A 15,500-nucleotide genomic window follows, 5' to 3' on the forward strand; every position below is an offset into this window, starting at 1 on the left:
TATAAACAATCCATTAGTCCCTTATTTCCAACCTAAATTATAACCCTCCTATAGAAAATTTTAAGACGATGAGGGAAAACACCACAATGATAGAAGGACAAGTTAACTTTTTGGTGTTTTCATGTCCAAGCATTTCTTTCCAAGAGTTTGTAGAGCATATACAAAAAAATTTCAGCGACAATTTATTACAACTGCTGTGAAAACATCTACTGTTTGATCTCTACTTCTTTAACTAACTAAATTGACCTATACTTTTCGGAGATGAAGGATAATGCTGGAATTAATAGTTAACAGCGGCAAACTGCATTATAGTATCCCAAAATAACTTTTAGTAGTTCACTCTTTTAAAAATAAATCATGATTTCTTCAACATCTTTATATAGCCATATAGGCTTTCTTGTGTCTTGTAAGTATCAAAATAGATGACAGTGGTGGTAGCTCACTGATTCTCTGATTGAGTACCTTACGCAACTTTACTAACAAAATACTGCATGTGTAGTTAATTTCTTGTTCAAGACATATTTTCTGTATGATTATTCAAAGGCATACATATATGATTATTTGCAGTTTTATACTCGTCTTCAGATTCTCTAAAATAGATTATCTAGATTCTATTTTTTTGCTTTGGAAATAGGTGGACATGTTGACAATAGTATCAAGCTAATATCATCAGACGGAGGAAGAACATTGGAAACTGCCTATGGGCACTGTGCTCCGGTAACTTGTCTCAGTGTTTCTCATGATAGCAATTATCTAGTCACCGGATCCCGTGACACCACCTTACTACTTTGGAGAATACATAGATTGTCGACCCCTCGTTCAAGTAGCATGTCAGAAACGGCCATGGGGACAGGCATGTCCACATCAGGCAGTGGTAGTAATTTATCCTCCCTATTGGCAGACAAAAGCCGGAAGCATCGAATTGAGGGTCCCATACATGTTCTTCGGGGTCACCACCAGGAAATTGTATGCTGCTGTGTGAATTCAGATCTTGGTATCGTTGTTTCATGCTCCCAATCGTCAGATATTTTGATACATTCCATCAGGAGAGGTCGCTTGATCAGAAGGTTGGCTGGTATAGAAGCCCATGCTGTGTGTCTTTCTTCCGAGGGAGTTATATTGACTTGGAACGAATCACAATGTGCTCTTTCAACCTTTACACTCAATGGAAATTTAATTGCTAGAGCACCATTTCCACTCTCTTCTAACATCAGTTGTATGGAAATATCTGTTGATGGGGAGAGTGCCTTAATTGGAATAAATTCATCAAGGCAAAACAATAAAACCCACAATAATAGCTGGGATTTTAAGTTGAAGAAGCCAGTGAATGAACTTGATTTCACACCTGATGAAACTCTGGAAGATGACAGATTGGATGTTCCAGTTCCTTCGGTTTGCCTTTTGGATCTGCATAGTTTGAAGGTATTAAATTGAACTAGTAGCTTTGCCTAATTTCCTTACTTCTTAAATTGAATAAATAATTAGATAAAGCTCATTATCTCCATCCTTTTTGTTCTTTGAATGGGAATGTAAATGGCAAAACTAATGACTATTAATAACATAACTTGGCTAATCTCGAATGATTTGTTACGTATACCATGTATCATTATCTTTGATATTTGTGTTAAAGATACAAAAGCAACATTCAGATATAAGAACGAGTCCTATTATTATACTACGTCCTTGCCCCCCCCCCCCCCCCCCCCCCCCCCCCAAAAAAAAAAAAAAAAAAAAAAAACTCATGCATGCTTATACAATTGTATTTATATGCTCTTCATGTGATATTGTTATTTAGCTTTTCGACATTTTATGAATGCCATGACACACTTCTCCAATACGATTGATACACTTTATGTTTCTTTATCCTACAGGTTTTCCATACGCTGCGACTCAAAGAAGGCCAGGATATCACTGCGCTGGCATTAAATAACGATAACACAAATCTTTTGGTATCAACTGCAGATAGGCAGTTAATAGTCTTCACTGATCCTGCTGTAAGTAGATAACCTTCCGTACTACCATGGCTATTTAGTAATTCTTAATGGTACTTTCCTATTTCTTAATACAATTTTGTGGGCCCCATTTGGTTTTGTCTGAAAATTAAGCTCGTAAATACTACTTTCATCCATGAGTTTCTTGGTTTTGCCGTCTACTTTTTGAAATTACTTTTAAAATACAAGCAGTTTTGTATACTAAAATAAATAACTTGTTTTATTTTTTGGAATTTGATTTAGAATTCAAATGTTTTCTAAGGGTTGAAAATTATAGTAAATAAATCGGAAGAAAAGAAGAACAATTTTCAAAATCAAGAAACTAAAAACAATATTGTTGTCAAAGGGATTAACTGACCTGCCTAGTTTAAAACAATTTCTCATTTTGTCTTTATCAAATACTATCCAAACAAACAGTTTACCCATAAAGAGAAAAAGATCTTGCTTTATTGATGTTAAAATACCTGTAAAGTGAAAACAAGGTCAGGAGCTGAATATATAGAATTTTATCTTTTGAAATCTCGTCATGTTTTGACACTTCCTAAATCATTATTCATTTCAGTTGAGCTTGAAAGTCGTGGATCAAATGCTGAAGATTGGCTGGGAAGGTGATGGGCTCAGCCCCCTTATAAAATCATAGCCTTTTTCGGCAACAAAGACTTCAATACTTGTATAGTTTTTGGACAAATTCTGCATCATATATATTTGGCTTCCACTGATACATCAATGAAAATATCTGGTTGCGGTTATTTTTCTCTCAAGCATGGAGTGAAACGAGATCCGAGCCGAGGCCCTATACTTGCTAGGTTTGCCTCTTAATTTGATGCTATCACATCGTCATTACTATTGAGATGTAACTCCAGTCCTCCCCACACTTGCTGTGCAAAATCTGTCTCGTTTTCGGTTACACGTTGTAAAATATGTAATAGACTAGCCCCAAATCATATAAATATATATTAGCTTTTTAGATATTAGAATATCACTTGGGGGGCCATTCTTTATGGGATCGAGTTGTATGTATGTCACTACTAGTTGAAGTTGTGAGGCTTTGGCTTGAGCTTGAGCTTTCCAGTTTTGTCCATTTTTCATCTCAGAATCATACAGCAAGTAAATTACCAAGAGCTCTTCCATTATTGTGTATATTATATTGATGTTATTAACTCTTACAGGCCTGGCAAATTATTAAAGGGCCAATCCTGGGCTTGGTAATGGCACAATGATATTTGTTTTAAAGCAAGATGCAAATTATAATCTCTCTTGACCACATTCTTAAGTGAGCCTTACACTTGCCCAAAAAGAAAAAGAAAAGGTCGCAGTTTCAGTTATTTTCAATTGGTGGACGTTGCTATTAGAGCCTAATGGAAAATGGGAAATTTTCCCATGAAAAATTTTTCATGCTCCTTTCATTTATTGTCACAACATCGATCTTGACACTAGTCAGTCTATGAAAACAAATTTATAGTGTGAACAAAATGAGTATAGTTCTCTTGTAATTGATGGAAAAGGACCAAATTGTTAGTTTACTAAACGACAAGCCAGACTTTTCAATAAATAAAATTTAAAAAATCCTATCAAAATTGAGAGAAAAAAGAATAGAGATTTAAATAGAAAATAATAACTAAAAAAAAGAAGGGTTAAGAAAGAAATATGTGGGAAAGGAGAGAGAAAATGAAATGGAAAAAAAAGACAAAGTATCAAAAAAAAAAAAAAAAAAGAGTGATGATGGAAGAAAGAGAAAGGAGAGAGATGGGCGCAAAATTGGAAATGAAAGAATAGCAAACGTATAAAAGCCATTTTAAATGTGGAGTATATAACTTTATTCATTTACTTCAAATACATATCAATGTCAATAACCACTTTACTATGCTAATAATATTGAAAGTAGATTCGAATGTGCAGCGATTACAAACATGAGGCCTTATTTCTAAAAAGGAAAAAAGAAAAAAGAAAAGAGGACTTTGCAGATGTGTACGTCAAATTATGTAGTGAATTGAAGAAGTTAGGGCATAGGACGTCTGGAAATGGCACAAACTTGAAGGCCTTCTTTTATGAGAAGATTGATCATTGGTTGATACTCCACAATTTTCTTCTCATCACTCATTTTGAACTTGAAACAACTCAATAATAGAGCTGAGACGATTTTTATCTGCCTGTAAGCAAACTCTTTTCCCAAACAAATGCGTGGCCCTGCCTGTAAATCATGATATGTCTCAATTTAGAGCTTGATAATCAGAATTTGATGGCAGGTTTGAGAATGATTTTGAAATGATTAAAAAAAAACCATATCTTTCATCTTCAAAATCCCTTTAAAATGTGCTTTTCATGATTCAAATCAATTTAGATGGTATGGAAATTATTTGAAAGTGTAAAATCAAACATAAATGATTCTCAACATCAATCTAAACATGATTTTTCTATAATCTTTATATAACATAATTTCCAAAAAGAAAACATTCATTTTTCTTTAGTATTTACCCAAGGAGTTACAAGGAACTAACATACCTGAAAGGCTGTAAATTTGAAAGGGCTCTGGGGCTGGAAATTTCCATCTCCATCAAACCATCTCTCTGGTCGGAATTCCTCGGCATCATCACCCCATATGAATTTCATCCTACCCATTGCAAATGGCTGGTATGCCACCATATCTCCTTTCCTCACACTGAATCCATCCGGCAGTGTATCGTCGGAAAAGCAAATCTTTGCATCCTGAAATTCAGTCGATAATCACTTGTTGGTCTTGTGCTAATTTCCAAGCTAACAAGTGAAATTTTACGGTAGGCCATCAACTTAAGCTTTTGAGTTCAATGGTGGTTGAATAGTCTTTTAAGCCTGTTAAACGTTGGTTTACAAACTTTCCTAACATTTCAACAAATAACTAAAAATGACTGAGAATTAATTAAAAAAGAACACTTTTAGTCCCTGGTGTTTGGCTTAACTGTCTATTTGGTCATTGAAATTTAAAAATGTCACTTCGTCTACGCCACATCATCCTTTCGTTAGTTAACTAACCATCAAACCAGTCTAGAGACCAATTAAATGCATTTTTGAAACCTCGGGAACTAAAAATGTCAATTTTTAAACTCTAGAAACCAAATAGACATTTAAACCAAACCTTAGGGACTAAGAGTGTATTTTGCCCTTAAAAAAACTAGGTGCTTCTGCTACTACGCTCAAGAGTTATTGAAACTGTAGTTGAGAAATCAATTGCTATAACCTAGACATCATTTGACGTAGTAGTAAACTTTTAAGTCAGTGCAATTACTTGAGAGTTATTTGGAGTATTAAGCAATGACTATATTCAAATTTCAAGAGGAAATGACATACCACTGGAACAGGAGGATAGAGTCTAAGAGTTTCATTAATAGCTGCAGTGAGAAACTGCATCTTCTCTAGAGCTTCTTCAGTCAATCTTGCAGCAAACTCTGCAAAATCGGTAACATCTTCAACATTTGTCACTTCCATGATCTCTCTAGCAACTCTTTCCTGCACTGCAAGATGCTTGCAAAGCATGCAAATGAACCAAGCAAGAGTAACTGCTGTTGTGTCCTTTCCAGCTATAACAAAATTAAGAATAATATCTCTTAGATACTTCGGATCAGTAGTTTCCGCTTGCAGAAACCTTGACACTATGTTCTCTCTTCTCATCTAAATTCACATATCACAGTAGAATCAATGTTAGGCTCCACATATAATGAGTTTAAAAGCAAAAAAAGAAACATACAAATTCATCTACCAAAGCGTTGTCGCCTAACTTTTCTCTCTGTTCGAGTGCGGTATGAATGAGCTTATATATGTACTCATCAACAATTTTCATGTTTTCTTTTAAGACAGCTTCTGACCCAATATTCAGAGTCTTTTTGATTGGCCAGGATACATCGACGTATCGCCAGAGTGTCATTGTGCTTGATGCTTCAAAAGCAGAACAAAATTTGTTCACTTCTTCATTTGATCCATGCAAACTATCTAGATCAATTCCAAATGAAATATGCAATATTGAATCTAGAGTTGATTTCATAAACAGATCCTGCAAACAAGTAATTGAATGAGTTTATTTAGCGTTTATTCTAAAGCTGATCGATATTTGAAATCAATAAGGGATTGTTGACCTACTTGAATATCAATTACTCGATTCGATATAGCAGCTTCGGATACGATGTTAGCTAGTTTAACTGCAGTTTTCTGGAAGATGACACTACTGTAATCCCTCAGAACTTTTGTAGAGAACTCATAGCTTGAAATCTTTCTCTGCTGACGCCACTTCTCTCCATCAACTGTGAAAATTCCATCGCCAAGAAGAACACTGAGAATTCTGTAGTTATGTGACCCCTAAAGAACATTGTGCATAACTCAATCAGAATCATTTCCCTTCAAGAACATCATCTTTGAAGCATCAATCATACAACATAAATACCATCTTAAATTATCGATTGACCCAAAAGTTTAAATTAATTGACAAAAACAAATTTAATATGACTAATACCATGCTAGATCATCTAAATTTTTAAAATGACATACCTCCGCCTTAAATCACCATGGAATCCAAAAGTTAAGTGTTCCGGTAAAATTAATTATATCAATACTTTTAACAACAAACTCAATTTCATGGTGAAGACAGCCTCAATTATTTACAATTTTACCTTTCTAGCAAGGAAGAAAACTTCAATTCCTAGGTAAATGCAATGTCCATACAGAGATTTCAACTTTTACAACCCAAAAAAGGAAGGGGAAAACAAAGAAAACTTCAATACCTTGCCAAAATTGTCGAAGTTGGTTCTGAGTATATACTCAACATTTGGTGGGTCAGAAGTATAAACCTCATTCCTGAAGGGCCCAAGAAGCCTGTATGTTTTATGCTTTCGAGCAAGATCAGTCATGTAATCTTGCAATCGGTGGAAATTGAGGAGCTGATGAAATACAGTGCCTGCAATTGGATGATATTTCTTCTTCCTCGGCTTCCGAGTTAGAATTTGCCTTACAACGATGGAAATCAGTAGCAATACAGCTGCAACTGAAATGGGGTTTGACAGAATTTCCATGGTAAGCCAGAGAACAAATAATTCAGCAGTGGAAATGGATGCAGTTGAATTTAAATATAAGGAAAATTGTCGGTTTTTTTTTTTTTTCCCAATTAAACAGTAGCACAAAGACTTAGATGTATTTCACATTTTATGGTAAAATTACCTTTTTGTCCCTAAATTCAAGTTTTACTTTCGAATCTTGAGTTGAGGCCAGTTTACCAATTGATAATAAAAATTGGTGTAATCGTAATTCAGTTTTATTGATAGACCAATCGTAGTAGGATACAATTGCAAATGTAATTAGATTGATTTTGATTGTGTTTGTTTAAAATTATAAATCTATCACATTTACCATTACCGTTACCGTTATCGTCAAATGGTAACAATGCTTCATCTAATAGTAATGGTAATGATAACGATAACGTAATTTTAAAATGTAAATGGATTGATCATCAATCAATATATGTTTTTTTTATTATAGATTGGAGAGTAGGTCTCACGTGTTCCTACAACTACGGAACACAAGGTAAACAACAATAAAGGTAACTCATTGAGTCCACTTTTCATATTACCATTTCTTTATTACTTTTAGAAAAATTTTCACATATAGAAAAAATGTCAAACTATTACAAAAATAGAAAAAAAAAAAAAAAACTCTATCAGAATCTATCAGTTTTTATCACTTATAGACGCGAATAGGCTTCTATCAACTTTTATAAAGAGAAATTAAAATTTTGCTATTTTATATAAATAGTTTATCTTATTCTTCTATTTTTTCAAAAAAATCTTCCTAAAATTTATTTTAGTCCATAAATTTTAATAATGATATATTTGACCTTTTGAGTTTTGTTTTAAATGTATCACAAGTAAAAATGGATCATCACAGGCCTGTAAGTTGGTCAACAATATATTAACAAATTTGGTGTAGCATGACCACGTCCACGTTTATTTAAATTTTAAATATAATAAAGTAGTATTTAATTTTTTTCTGTAAATATCAGAAAATAATGCAAAAGGAAGGTGTGCCATTAAAGCATACAAGTAAACATCGCTTTATATATTTTCGAACTTGTTAATATTAATTTGTGTTTTTAAATATTCAATTTTACTCAACTAAACTTTTAATAAAAGTTTAATTTAGTCTCTATCATAAGTTTAATTTTGCTATAAAACTTTTATAGCAAAAGTTCTAAAAGTACAAACATTTTAAAAAAAATTTACTATAAAATATAAATATTATTGAAAATTTTTTATTTATAAGAATTTTCCTTATATGTAAGTCATGTATTTTTTCCATACAAATATAACTGTTATTTAACAATTTTTTTTTATGAAAATAAACACTATAATTAACAATTATTAAAGCATATCTATCTGTTTATATCTATACTATCCTAAATCTACACTATATTAAAAGAGGTAAAGAAGGGAGGACTTTTAACTTTCCTATTTTGCCCTTAAATCTTTTCCATTTAAAATCTCTACCGCTCTAATCTTTCCAATAAAAAAGAAAGTCCATAAATAGATGCATATTAGAAGTTATAATTTCAAAAGATTAATAGAAGATCACTTTTTTTCATTATTGCATTTTTTAGAGATAATTGGATCGAAAAAATGCCTATATGATAAGCAACAGAAGAAATTTTCCTTGTCGAAGAATGAATCTTTGCTCTGAATATTTTCAAACGGATAATTTTTATTTATTTATTTTTTCCCCAAATATGTGTAGGTATGTTTTTAGAGATTTGATTTAAGAATTTTATTACATTGAGAGATAGGACAATACGTTCATTGATTTTAGTAACTCATTTAATTTTGTCTGCATTTCTTATTTTGCTTGAAGATAAAGAAGGAAAAATAGTGTAGGGAGAGGAAGATGTGGTAGTGAATGAATGATGCAAAGTAATCTAAAAAAAATTCAAAGCCAAATAAAGTCCATTGACTATTACTTCCCTCCCCATAAATTTGAAGATCATATGATCTCCACGTGATTTGTTTTATTCTATTTTTTAATTTAATTTCCGTATATATGATTATTTGATTTCATAGATGACATGATATCTATCATATTTGTTTGAGTTGAATCTGTATTTAAATATAACAATACCATTTTTATTATTTAAATTTGTTTTCGATTGTATGTAAAGGAAGGAAAGAAGATCCTAACATTAGGTGCAACCTAATTTATATTTAATTTGTACCTATTATTGCTCAAATATTAATATATAGTCCAATCAATATCTGAACGTAAAAAATAAAAAATAAATAAAAGTAGGTTACCGTTACAATCCTAGAAATTATTTGGAAAATGACAAAAAAAAAGTGTTCAGGCAGTTGCCGGAACGGGATAAATTGTCCTCATGGATTTCCAGCCCACAAACTATATGTCTAATCTTTTTATTCTAATTTATTAAATCAAATTAATAGTCCAACCAATTCAAATAAATTGTCTATTGTGCATGCCCAAACTTTACAACTATAAGACTAGTCTTCTTCTTCTGATTTATTGACAAATCAATAAAATTAATTTAAACAAAATTTAAAAATCATTTATAACTACTTTTGGATTAAAATGTTCCGTAATTAGACATTGACTCCAAATATCAAGAATCAAATGTATATTTAAACTATTCATCATTGTTCACTCTCCCCACATTTTGATTAATAGTTATCAATCGGAAAGAATCAAACATATGTTTTATTATGATAATTTGTCATTTTTCTATGTTCTTAAAGTTTGGAGTTGATGTCGACTTAGTATTTAAAATTTTCAAAGTAATATTTCTCCTTAAATTTAAAAAATAATTAAAAATAGCTCTTGATGATTAGTTGACTTAACATAATGATAAATATGATGGATAACATGTTGATTTTGATGATGTGCCTAACTAATTGATGGTTGTGGTCATCCTCTAATTCTCTTCACTTCACTTTTTTCTTTTTCTCTAAAAAGCTTTTATTAGTGATTTGACGTATCTATATTTTTATATACTTTTATATACTTTTCAGATATGTATCTAACACGTGATTTGACGTATCTATTTCTATGCGTATTTTTTTAAGAAAAAAGACAAGTAACTCATCTAATCTTTCCCAATCTAAAATTAGGCAATCTATTTAATAAGTTCACTATTTGAGTTCAAAACTAAAAGAAAAAAAAAAAATAATGGACCAAACCCTATACTAGAATCATCTAATCTTCATCTTCACATTTGAATCCCCACAAAATCTACCAAAATATAAATCATTTGGATATCTTCAACAATAAGTTCTTCGTTTATCTTCATACTTCTCTTTCTAATCTTCTTCTTCTTCTTCTTTGCAATATGAGTCACTTTTCTATTGCATTTTATTAACTATTGTACTTCAACATCTTAGATGTTGTTTTTTTTGTATTGTATTTCAGTGTTTGTATTCTATTTTGTGCTATTGTTATTAACTTGTATGCTAAAGTTATCTATATCCTAAATTTTTTTAAAGAAAAAAAATGTATCTTCAACATATCGGTATCCTCGTTTTTTAGAAATATATATATTAAAAAATATATAAAAAAATGATGCACCCTTAGACGTATCCGTATCTTAGTTTTTTAGAAATTGACGAATCGCCGTATCCGTATCGTGTAGCCGTATCTGTGTCTATGCTTCATAGGTAAAAACTGACCCTGAAGTGGACTTCCGAGAGTCCTTAACAGTCTGAAAGTCAGAATCCGTATATCCAGTAAGGATCAAATCCCTAGTTCTATACACGAGCATGTAGTCCCTCGTTCTTCGAAGATACTTGAGAATGTTCCTAACTGCAGTCCAGTGACCTGGCCTGGGTTAGACTGATACCTACTGACTATTCCCACAGCATAGCAGATGTCTGGTCTAGTACAGATCATCACATACATCAAACTGCCAACGGCAGATGCATATGGGACCCGTCTCATCTCCTTAACCTCTTGAGGAATCTTAGGACACATGTTCTTAGACAAAGTAACTCCATGCCTGAACGACAGTAGGCTTCTTTTGGGGTTCTGCATCGAGTACTTGAGCAACATCTTGTCAATGTACGATGCTTGAGACAGCGCTAGCACTTTGTTCTTACGATCCCGAAAGATCTGTATATCCAAAACAAATTGAGCCTCTCCCAAATCTTTCATTTGGAATTGGTTCGCTAGCCAGTTCTTAACTGCAATTATTAGTCCTACATCATTCCCAATGAGTAGGATATCGTCTACATACAACACTAGGAAAACTACTAAACTACTGACGATTTTCTTGTAGACACAAGGCTCATCAACGTTTTGGTCAAAGCCGTATGATTTGATTGCAGTATCAAACCGAATATTCCAAGATCGAGATACCTATTTTAGCCCATAAATGGACCGACTCAGCTTGCAAACTTTTTGCTCTTGACCTTGGACAATGAATCCCTCGAGCTACACCATATAACTGGTCTCCTCAAGATTTCCATTCAGAAAGGTAGTCTTGACGTTCATTTGCCAAGTCTCACAATCATAATAAGCGACAATGGACAGGAGGATGCAGATCGACTTCAACATGGCAACAGGCGAGAAAGTCTCCTTATAGTTTACTCCCTCTACTTGGGTATAACCTTTTGCCACAAGTTGAGCCTTGAAGGTTTACAACTTCCCATCGGCACTCCGTTTCTGCTTGTAGATCCATTTGCAACCTATAGATCTTACCCCATCAGGCTGATTTACAAGATCCCACACTAAGTTGAAGTACATCGACTCCATCTCGAGATCTATAGCTTTGACCCATTCATCCCGATCAACATCCTCCATTGCCTTCTGATAAGACAATGAATCCTCAACGTCGCCATCGACTACCATAGCCAGGATTTTCGTGAAACCCAGATAGCGAATGGGTAGGTTTGCAACCTTCCCACTGTAAACCTCATACTCCATTTTCCTACATAAGAGAGTAACAAGTGTGTTAAGTAAAATTATGAAAGGAGCTAAATAAAGTAGAAAGATGGAGGAAGAAAAATCTAAGTGTTAGAAACACTTAGTCATGGGTGAGTTTTAGATAATGAGGTTGTGTGTGTATCCGTCGAGTGTAGGTATCCGTCGATGGAAAAGTGTGGACGCATGAGGTTGTGTGTGTAGCAACCAAGCTTGTAAAGGCTAAGTGTTGAAGATAAAGGTGAACTATACGCTGGTACTAAGGGTGAATGCATGAGTTGAAAGGCATGATGCATTGATAAGGCTTGCGGCAGCCAAGGGGCTTGCGAGGTTATTTGGGCATTGAAGAAAGCCAAAGTGTGGCAAAGAGAAAAGTTATGTGTAGAAAAACATGCGGTAGCTTCAAGTGTGTGCGAGCATAGGTGCTGGGCGTTGGAGATGCGCGCTCTGGACGATCGTGTAGCAAATAAGTGGCGTTACACTATGAGGTGGGCAATCGTGTAGCAAATAAGTGGTGCTACACGATGAGATAGGCGATCGTCTAGCAGATGAGTGGCGCTACGCGATGAGGTAGGCGATCGTGTAGCAATTGTGCGGAGCTAAGCGATATGAAGGATCGCACAAAACGATAGAGCTATGCGTTGGACGATAGCGTAAGCGACACTGCATGATCGGCATTAGCGTTAGACGATGAGCTGCAGACAAGTGCTAGACGATAGACGTTGGGCGCTAGACGAAGGCATTACGTTGGGCGCTAGACGATGAAGTATGCGATGTATGCAAGACGTTGAAACTCGATGCACGCTAAAGTTATGCTATGAGGCAAAGGCCTAATATGGGTTACGAAGGAAGGGAAGGAAAAAAAATTAATTGAAGAAACTCACTAATTGGAATTTGCCGGAAGCACTAAGTGTTGAATGAGGTGGCGGTTTGACCATTGAACATGGGAGGCGGCAGGAAGTATAAAAGGAAGAAGAATTTCAGAAGCTCGATTTTCGAAAATGACTTGAGCAAATTAAGTGAGATTGGTTCCATTTGAGAACTGGGAGAACCTAGATTTTGAGATTGTTTTGCCAGAGAAAGATCTCATGGGGAGAAGAACAAAAAGTGAAGAATTTACAGAAGGGGCATATTCTCGGATTAATTAGGACCCAGAGTGAAGATTGGAAGCTCCAAGCCAAATTACAAGGAATTTGGGGCTGAGATTTTAAGGTAAGAAGCTAACTCAATTCTAAACAAGTTTGTAGAAGGAAGTTTTTTTAAAAGAGTTCTGGATTTTGAGTTATGAATTTTTGAAATTGAAACAGGAAATTTGTGCATAAGCAGGTAGCTGCTTGGGAAGATTAAGCAAGCAGCTCACCATAGTGAGCGAGATAAGAAAACGAGCGAGATAAGAAAATAAGCAAGAGCGAGAGTGAGATAAAGAAGGGGTGGATCTCGCTAAGGATGAAAATCTCGCTGGAAAATGGCAAATCTTGCTAGAAGTGGTAAATCTCGCTCATGATGATCATCTCGCTAGCCAAGAAAAGCTAGGAGAGGCATATAAATTGTTAAGAGCCCAACGAGCTGTGAGTGACTCTAAATGCTTTAAATTTTTTAAGTAAATTGCTACTGCTTATGAATATCTAGCAATGCATGTTTACTGAAAGCTATTTACGACAACTATTCTCAAATAGTTACCAACAACGCATCTCACATTAATGTTATGTTTATGCTATGCTTTTCAATGAACAAAAGGATGCGTTAGTATAGAATGCTTTTGGATAACTAAGTCACTAAGAGATAAGAATATGCAAGTTCAGTATGAGTAGCTCAGTACTGAAAGACTAGATGAGAAGGTACTAAAGCTCAGTCTTAGATTTGAATAGCTCAGTACTGAAGGACTAGATGAGAAGATACTGAAGCTTAATCTTATATTTGAATAGCTCGATACTGAAGGACATGGAGAAAGTATCCAAGCAGCTCGAGACTGAAGACACGGAGAAGGTATCTGAGCAGTAGTATCTAAGGTATGACGATACTTAAACTAGAATCACACGAATGTAAGTAAAAGTTGTTATTGGTAGTGTTGGGATCACTCCACACTAACTATGGATTGTTGTTGTGGAGTCGAGTAAACTCAACTAAGGATGCAAATTATGTTTTTAGGAAGTGAACAAAAGGGTTCCTTCCCAGTTAAGTAGTAATGCAGTAAAGGGACCATTTTAGACTAATAGACTAAGACATAGTCCAGCAAAGCATGAAAAAGTGCTATGAGATGTTAATGATGACGTGAATGATATAGTTGCCAAATTTAGTTTTCAGTTAAAGCTTTTAGTTTTAATATCAAATTTATGTATGAAAGTTATGCTTTAAATGTTTGTCACTTATTGGGCTTCTAGCTCATGTTTTCAAATGTTTCCTTTCAGGTAGCGGTCAATTACCAAAAGACTTCTCTGCTGCTGCTCTACCACTCTAAAAGTCAGGTTGAAGGAAGCTTAATTAAAGACTTGTATTACTTAGTACACATGTGTCTGTCAGATAGGGACTAGTATTCTAGATGGGCTCACTAAGTTGTAATATTCATGTATGAACAATGCTAGGAAACCCTGTACTGTGTTAAGTTCTGAGTTAATTTGTTCATATATTGATGAAATGTACGTATGCAGGGTTTGAGCAAAATTTAACATGTTAGATAGGCAGTAAGTGCCAGCAAAAGAGTTGGTAACTGCTGCAGTTCACCATTCCATCCAGGTTAAGAGGGTAATCTGGAGTGGGGTGTGACACCCACTGCATCGAGGTTCCCTCAACTCTTGAGGTGGAACCGACCTACCAGACAAACTATCATCAACAACTCTTGCTGATGAAGCAGGTCCTTCAATAACTCATGTTGAAGTTTCAGTAGTTTCGTTGAAAAGCTCATGTAACACGATCTTACTACGTGGACTGTGCTCCTTAATATGATCCTCCTCCAGGAAGGTAGCATTCGTCGAAATAAACACTCTATTTTTTTATGGATCATAAAAGTAACCCCCTCGTGTACCTTTGGGGTAGCCTACAAAAATGCATAACCTTGACCGTGGTTCCAATTTCTTTGGATTAGCCAGCTGGGCAACCTCATATACGAAAGTGACGTAAACTAAATTTACGCCCATTCCACAACTCTAGAGGTGTTCTTGCAACGCTCTTGGAAGGAACACAGTTGAGTATATACATAGCAGTTTCCACTGTAAAATCCTAAAATGAGTTCGATAAGGAAGCGTCACTCATCATTGACCGAACCATGTTCAACAAGGTTCTGTTTCTTCTCTCCGCTACACCATTCTGCTGAGGTGTACCCGATGCTGAGAGTTGGTAAACGATTCCATGTTTTATCAACTAGTCCTGAAACCTCGAATTCAAAAACTCCCCACCTCAATCCGATCGAAGTGTCTTAATCCGTCTATCCAATGCATTTTTAACTTCAGCCTTGAACTCTCTGAACTTTTCAAAGGATTCAGACTTCCGTTGCTTCAAATAAATATACCCATACCTAGAGTAATCATCAGTAAAAATGATGAAGTACTCATATCCTCCCCTAGCTTGCACATTCATCGGATC

The 15,500-nt window shown here is 34.6% G+C and overlaps 2 protein-coding genes across 3 annotated transcripts in view; one reads left to right on the top strand and one right to left on the bottom strand.

Moving 5' to 3' along the window:
• The window catches only part of LOC120082047 (WD-40 repeat family protein / beige-like protein), a 39,958-nt gene extending 36,827 nt beyond the window's left edge, over window positions 1–3,131 (top strand). The window contains exons 30-32 of the mRNA XM_039037265.2: window positions 635–1,422; window positions 1,872–1,994; window positions 2,554–3,131. Coding sequence (XP_038893193.1) covers window positions 635–1,422; window positions 1,872–1,994; window positions 2,554–2,631 — 989 coding nt within the window. The 3' untranslated portion in view covers window positions 2,632–3,131. The remainder of the gene's footprint in view (window positions 1–634; window positions 1,423–1,871; window positions 1,995–2,553) is intronic.
• A 653-nt stretch (window positions 3,132–3,784) lies between these two features.
• Window positions 3,785–7,182, bottom strand: LOC120082061 (cytochrome P450 704C1-like). Of its 2 annotated transcripts, none has more exons than XM_090315799.1 (6): window positions 6,740–7,182; window positions 6,102–6,317; window positions 5,725–6,015; window positions 5,316–5,636; window positions 4,494–4,697; window positions 3,785–4,182 (listed from the first exon to the last, which is right to left on the bottom strand). In XM_090315799.1, the coding sequence occupies exons 1-6, from the start codon at window positions 7,025–7,027 to the stop codon at window positions 3,991–3,993; spliced, it is 1,512 nt and encodes a 503-aa protein (XP_090171925.1). In that variant the 5' UTR covers window positions 7,028–7,182; the 3' UTR covers window positions 3,785–3,990. The 2 variants fall into 2 exon arrangements, with proteins under 2 accessions (XP_090171925.1, XP_038893212.1); XM_039037284.2 differs by having other exon boundaries at window positions 5,713–6,015; window positions 6,740–7,112.
• Window positions 7,183–15,500: the final 8,318 nt, after the last annotated feature.

Source organism: Benincasa hispida, chromosome 1 (assembly GCF_027475165.1).
Source record: "Benincasa hispida cultivar pf3 chromosome 1, pf3_genome.v1.1, whole genome shotgun sequence".
Classification (NCBI taxonomy): domain Eukaryota; kingdom Viridiplantae; phylum Streptophyta; class Magnoliopsida; order Cucurbitales; family Cucurbitaceae; genus Benincasa; species Benincasa hispida.

Coding starts and splice junctions, on each gene's coding strand:
- LOC120082061 (XM_039037284.2), bottom strand. CDS start 7,027: ATGGAAATTCTGTCAAACCCCATTTCAGTTGCAGCTGTATTGCTACTG. Junction 4,698..5,315: donor TCTATCCTCCTGTTCCAGTG/GTATGTCATTTC, acceptor ACTGAATTTCAG/GATGCAAAGATTTGCTTTTC. Junction 4,183..4,493: donor TCAAATTTACAGCCTTTCAG/GTATGTTAGTTC, acceptor CATGATTTACAG/GCAGGGCCACGCATTTGTTT.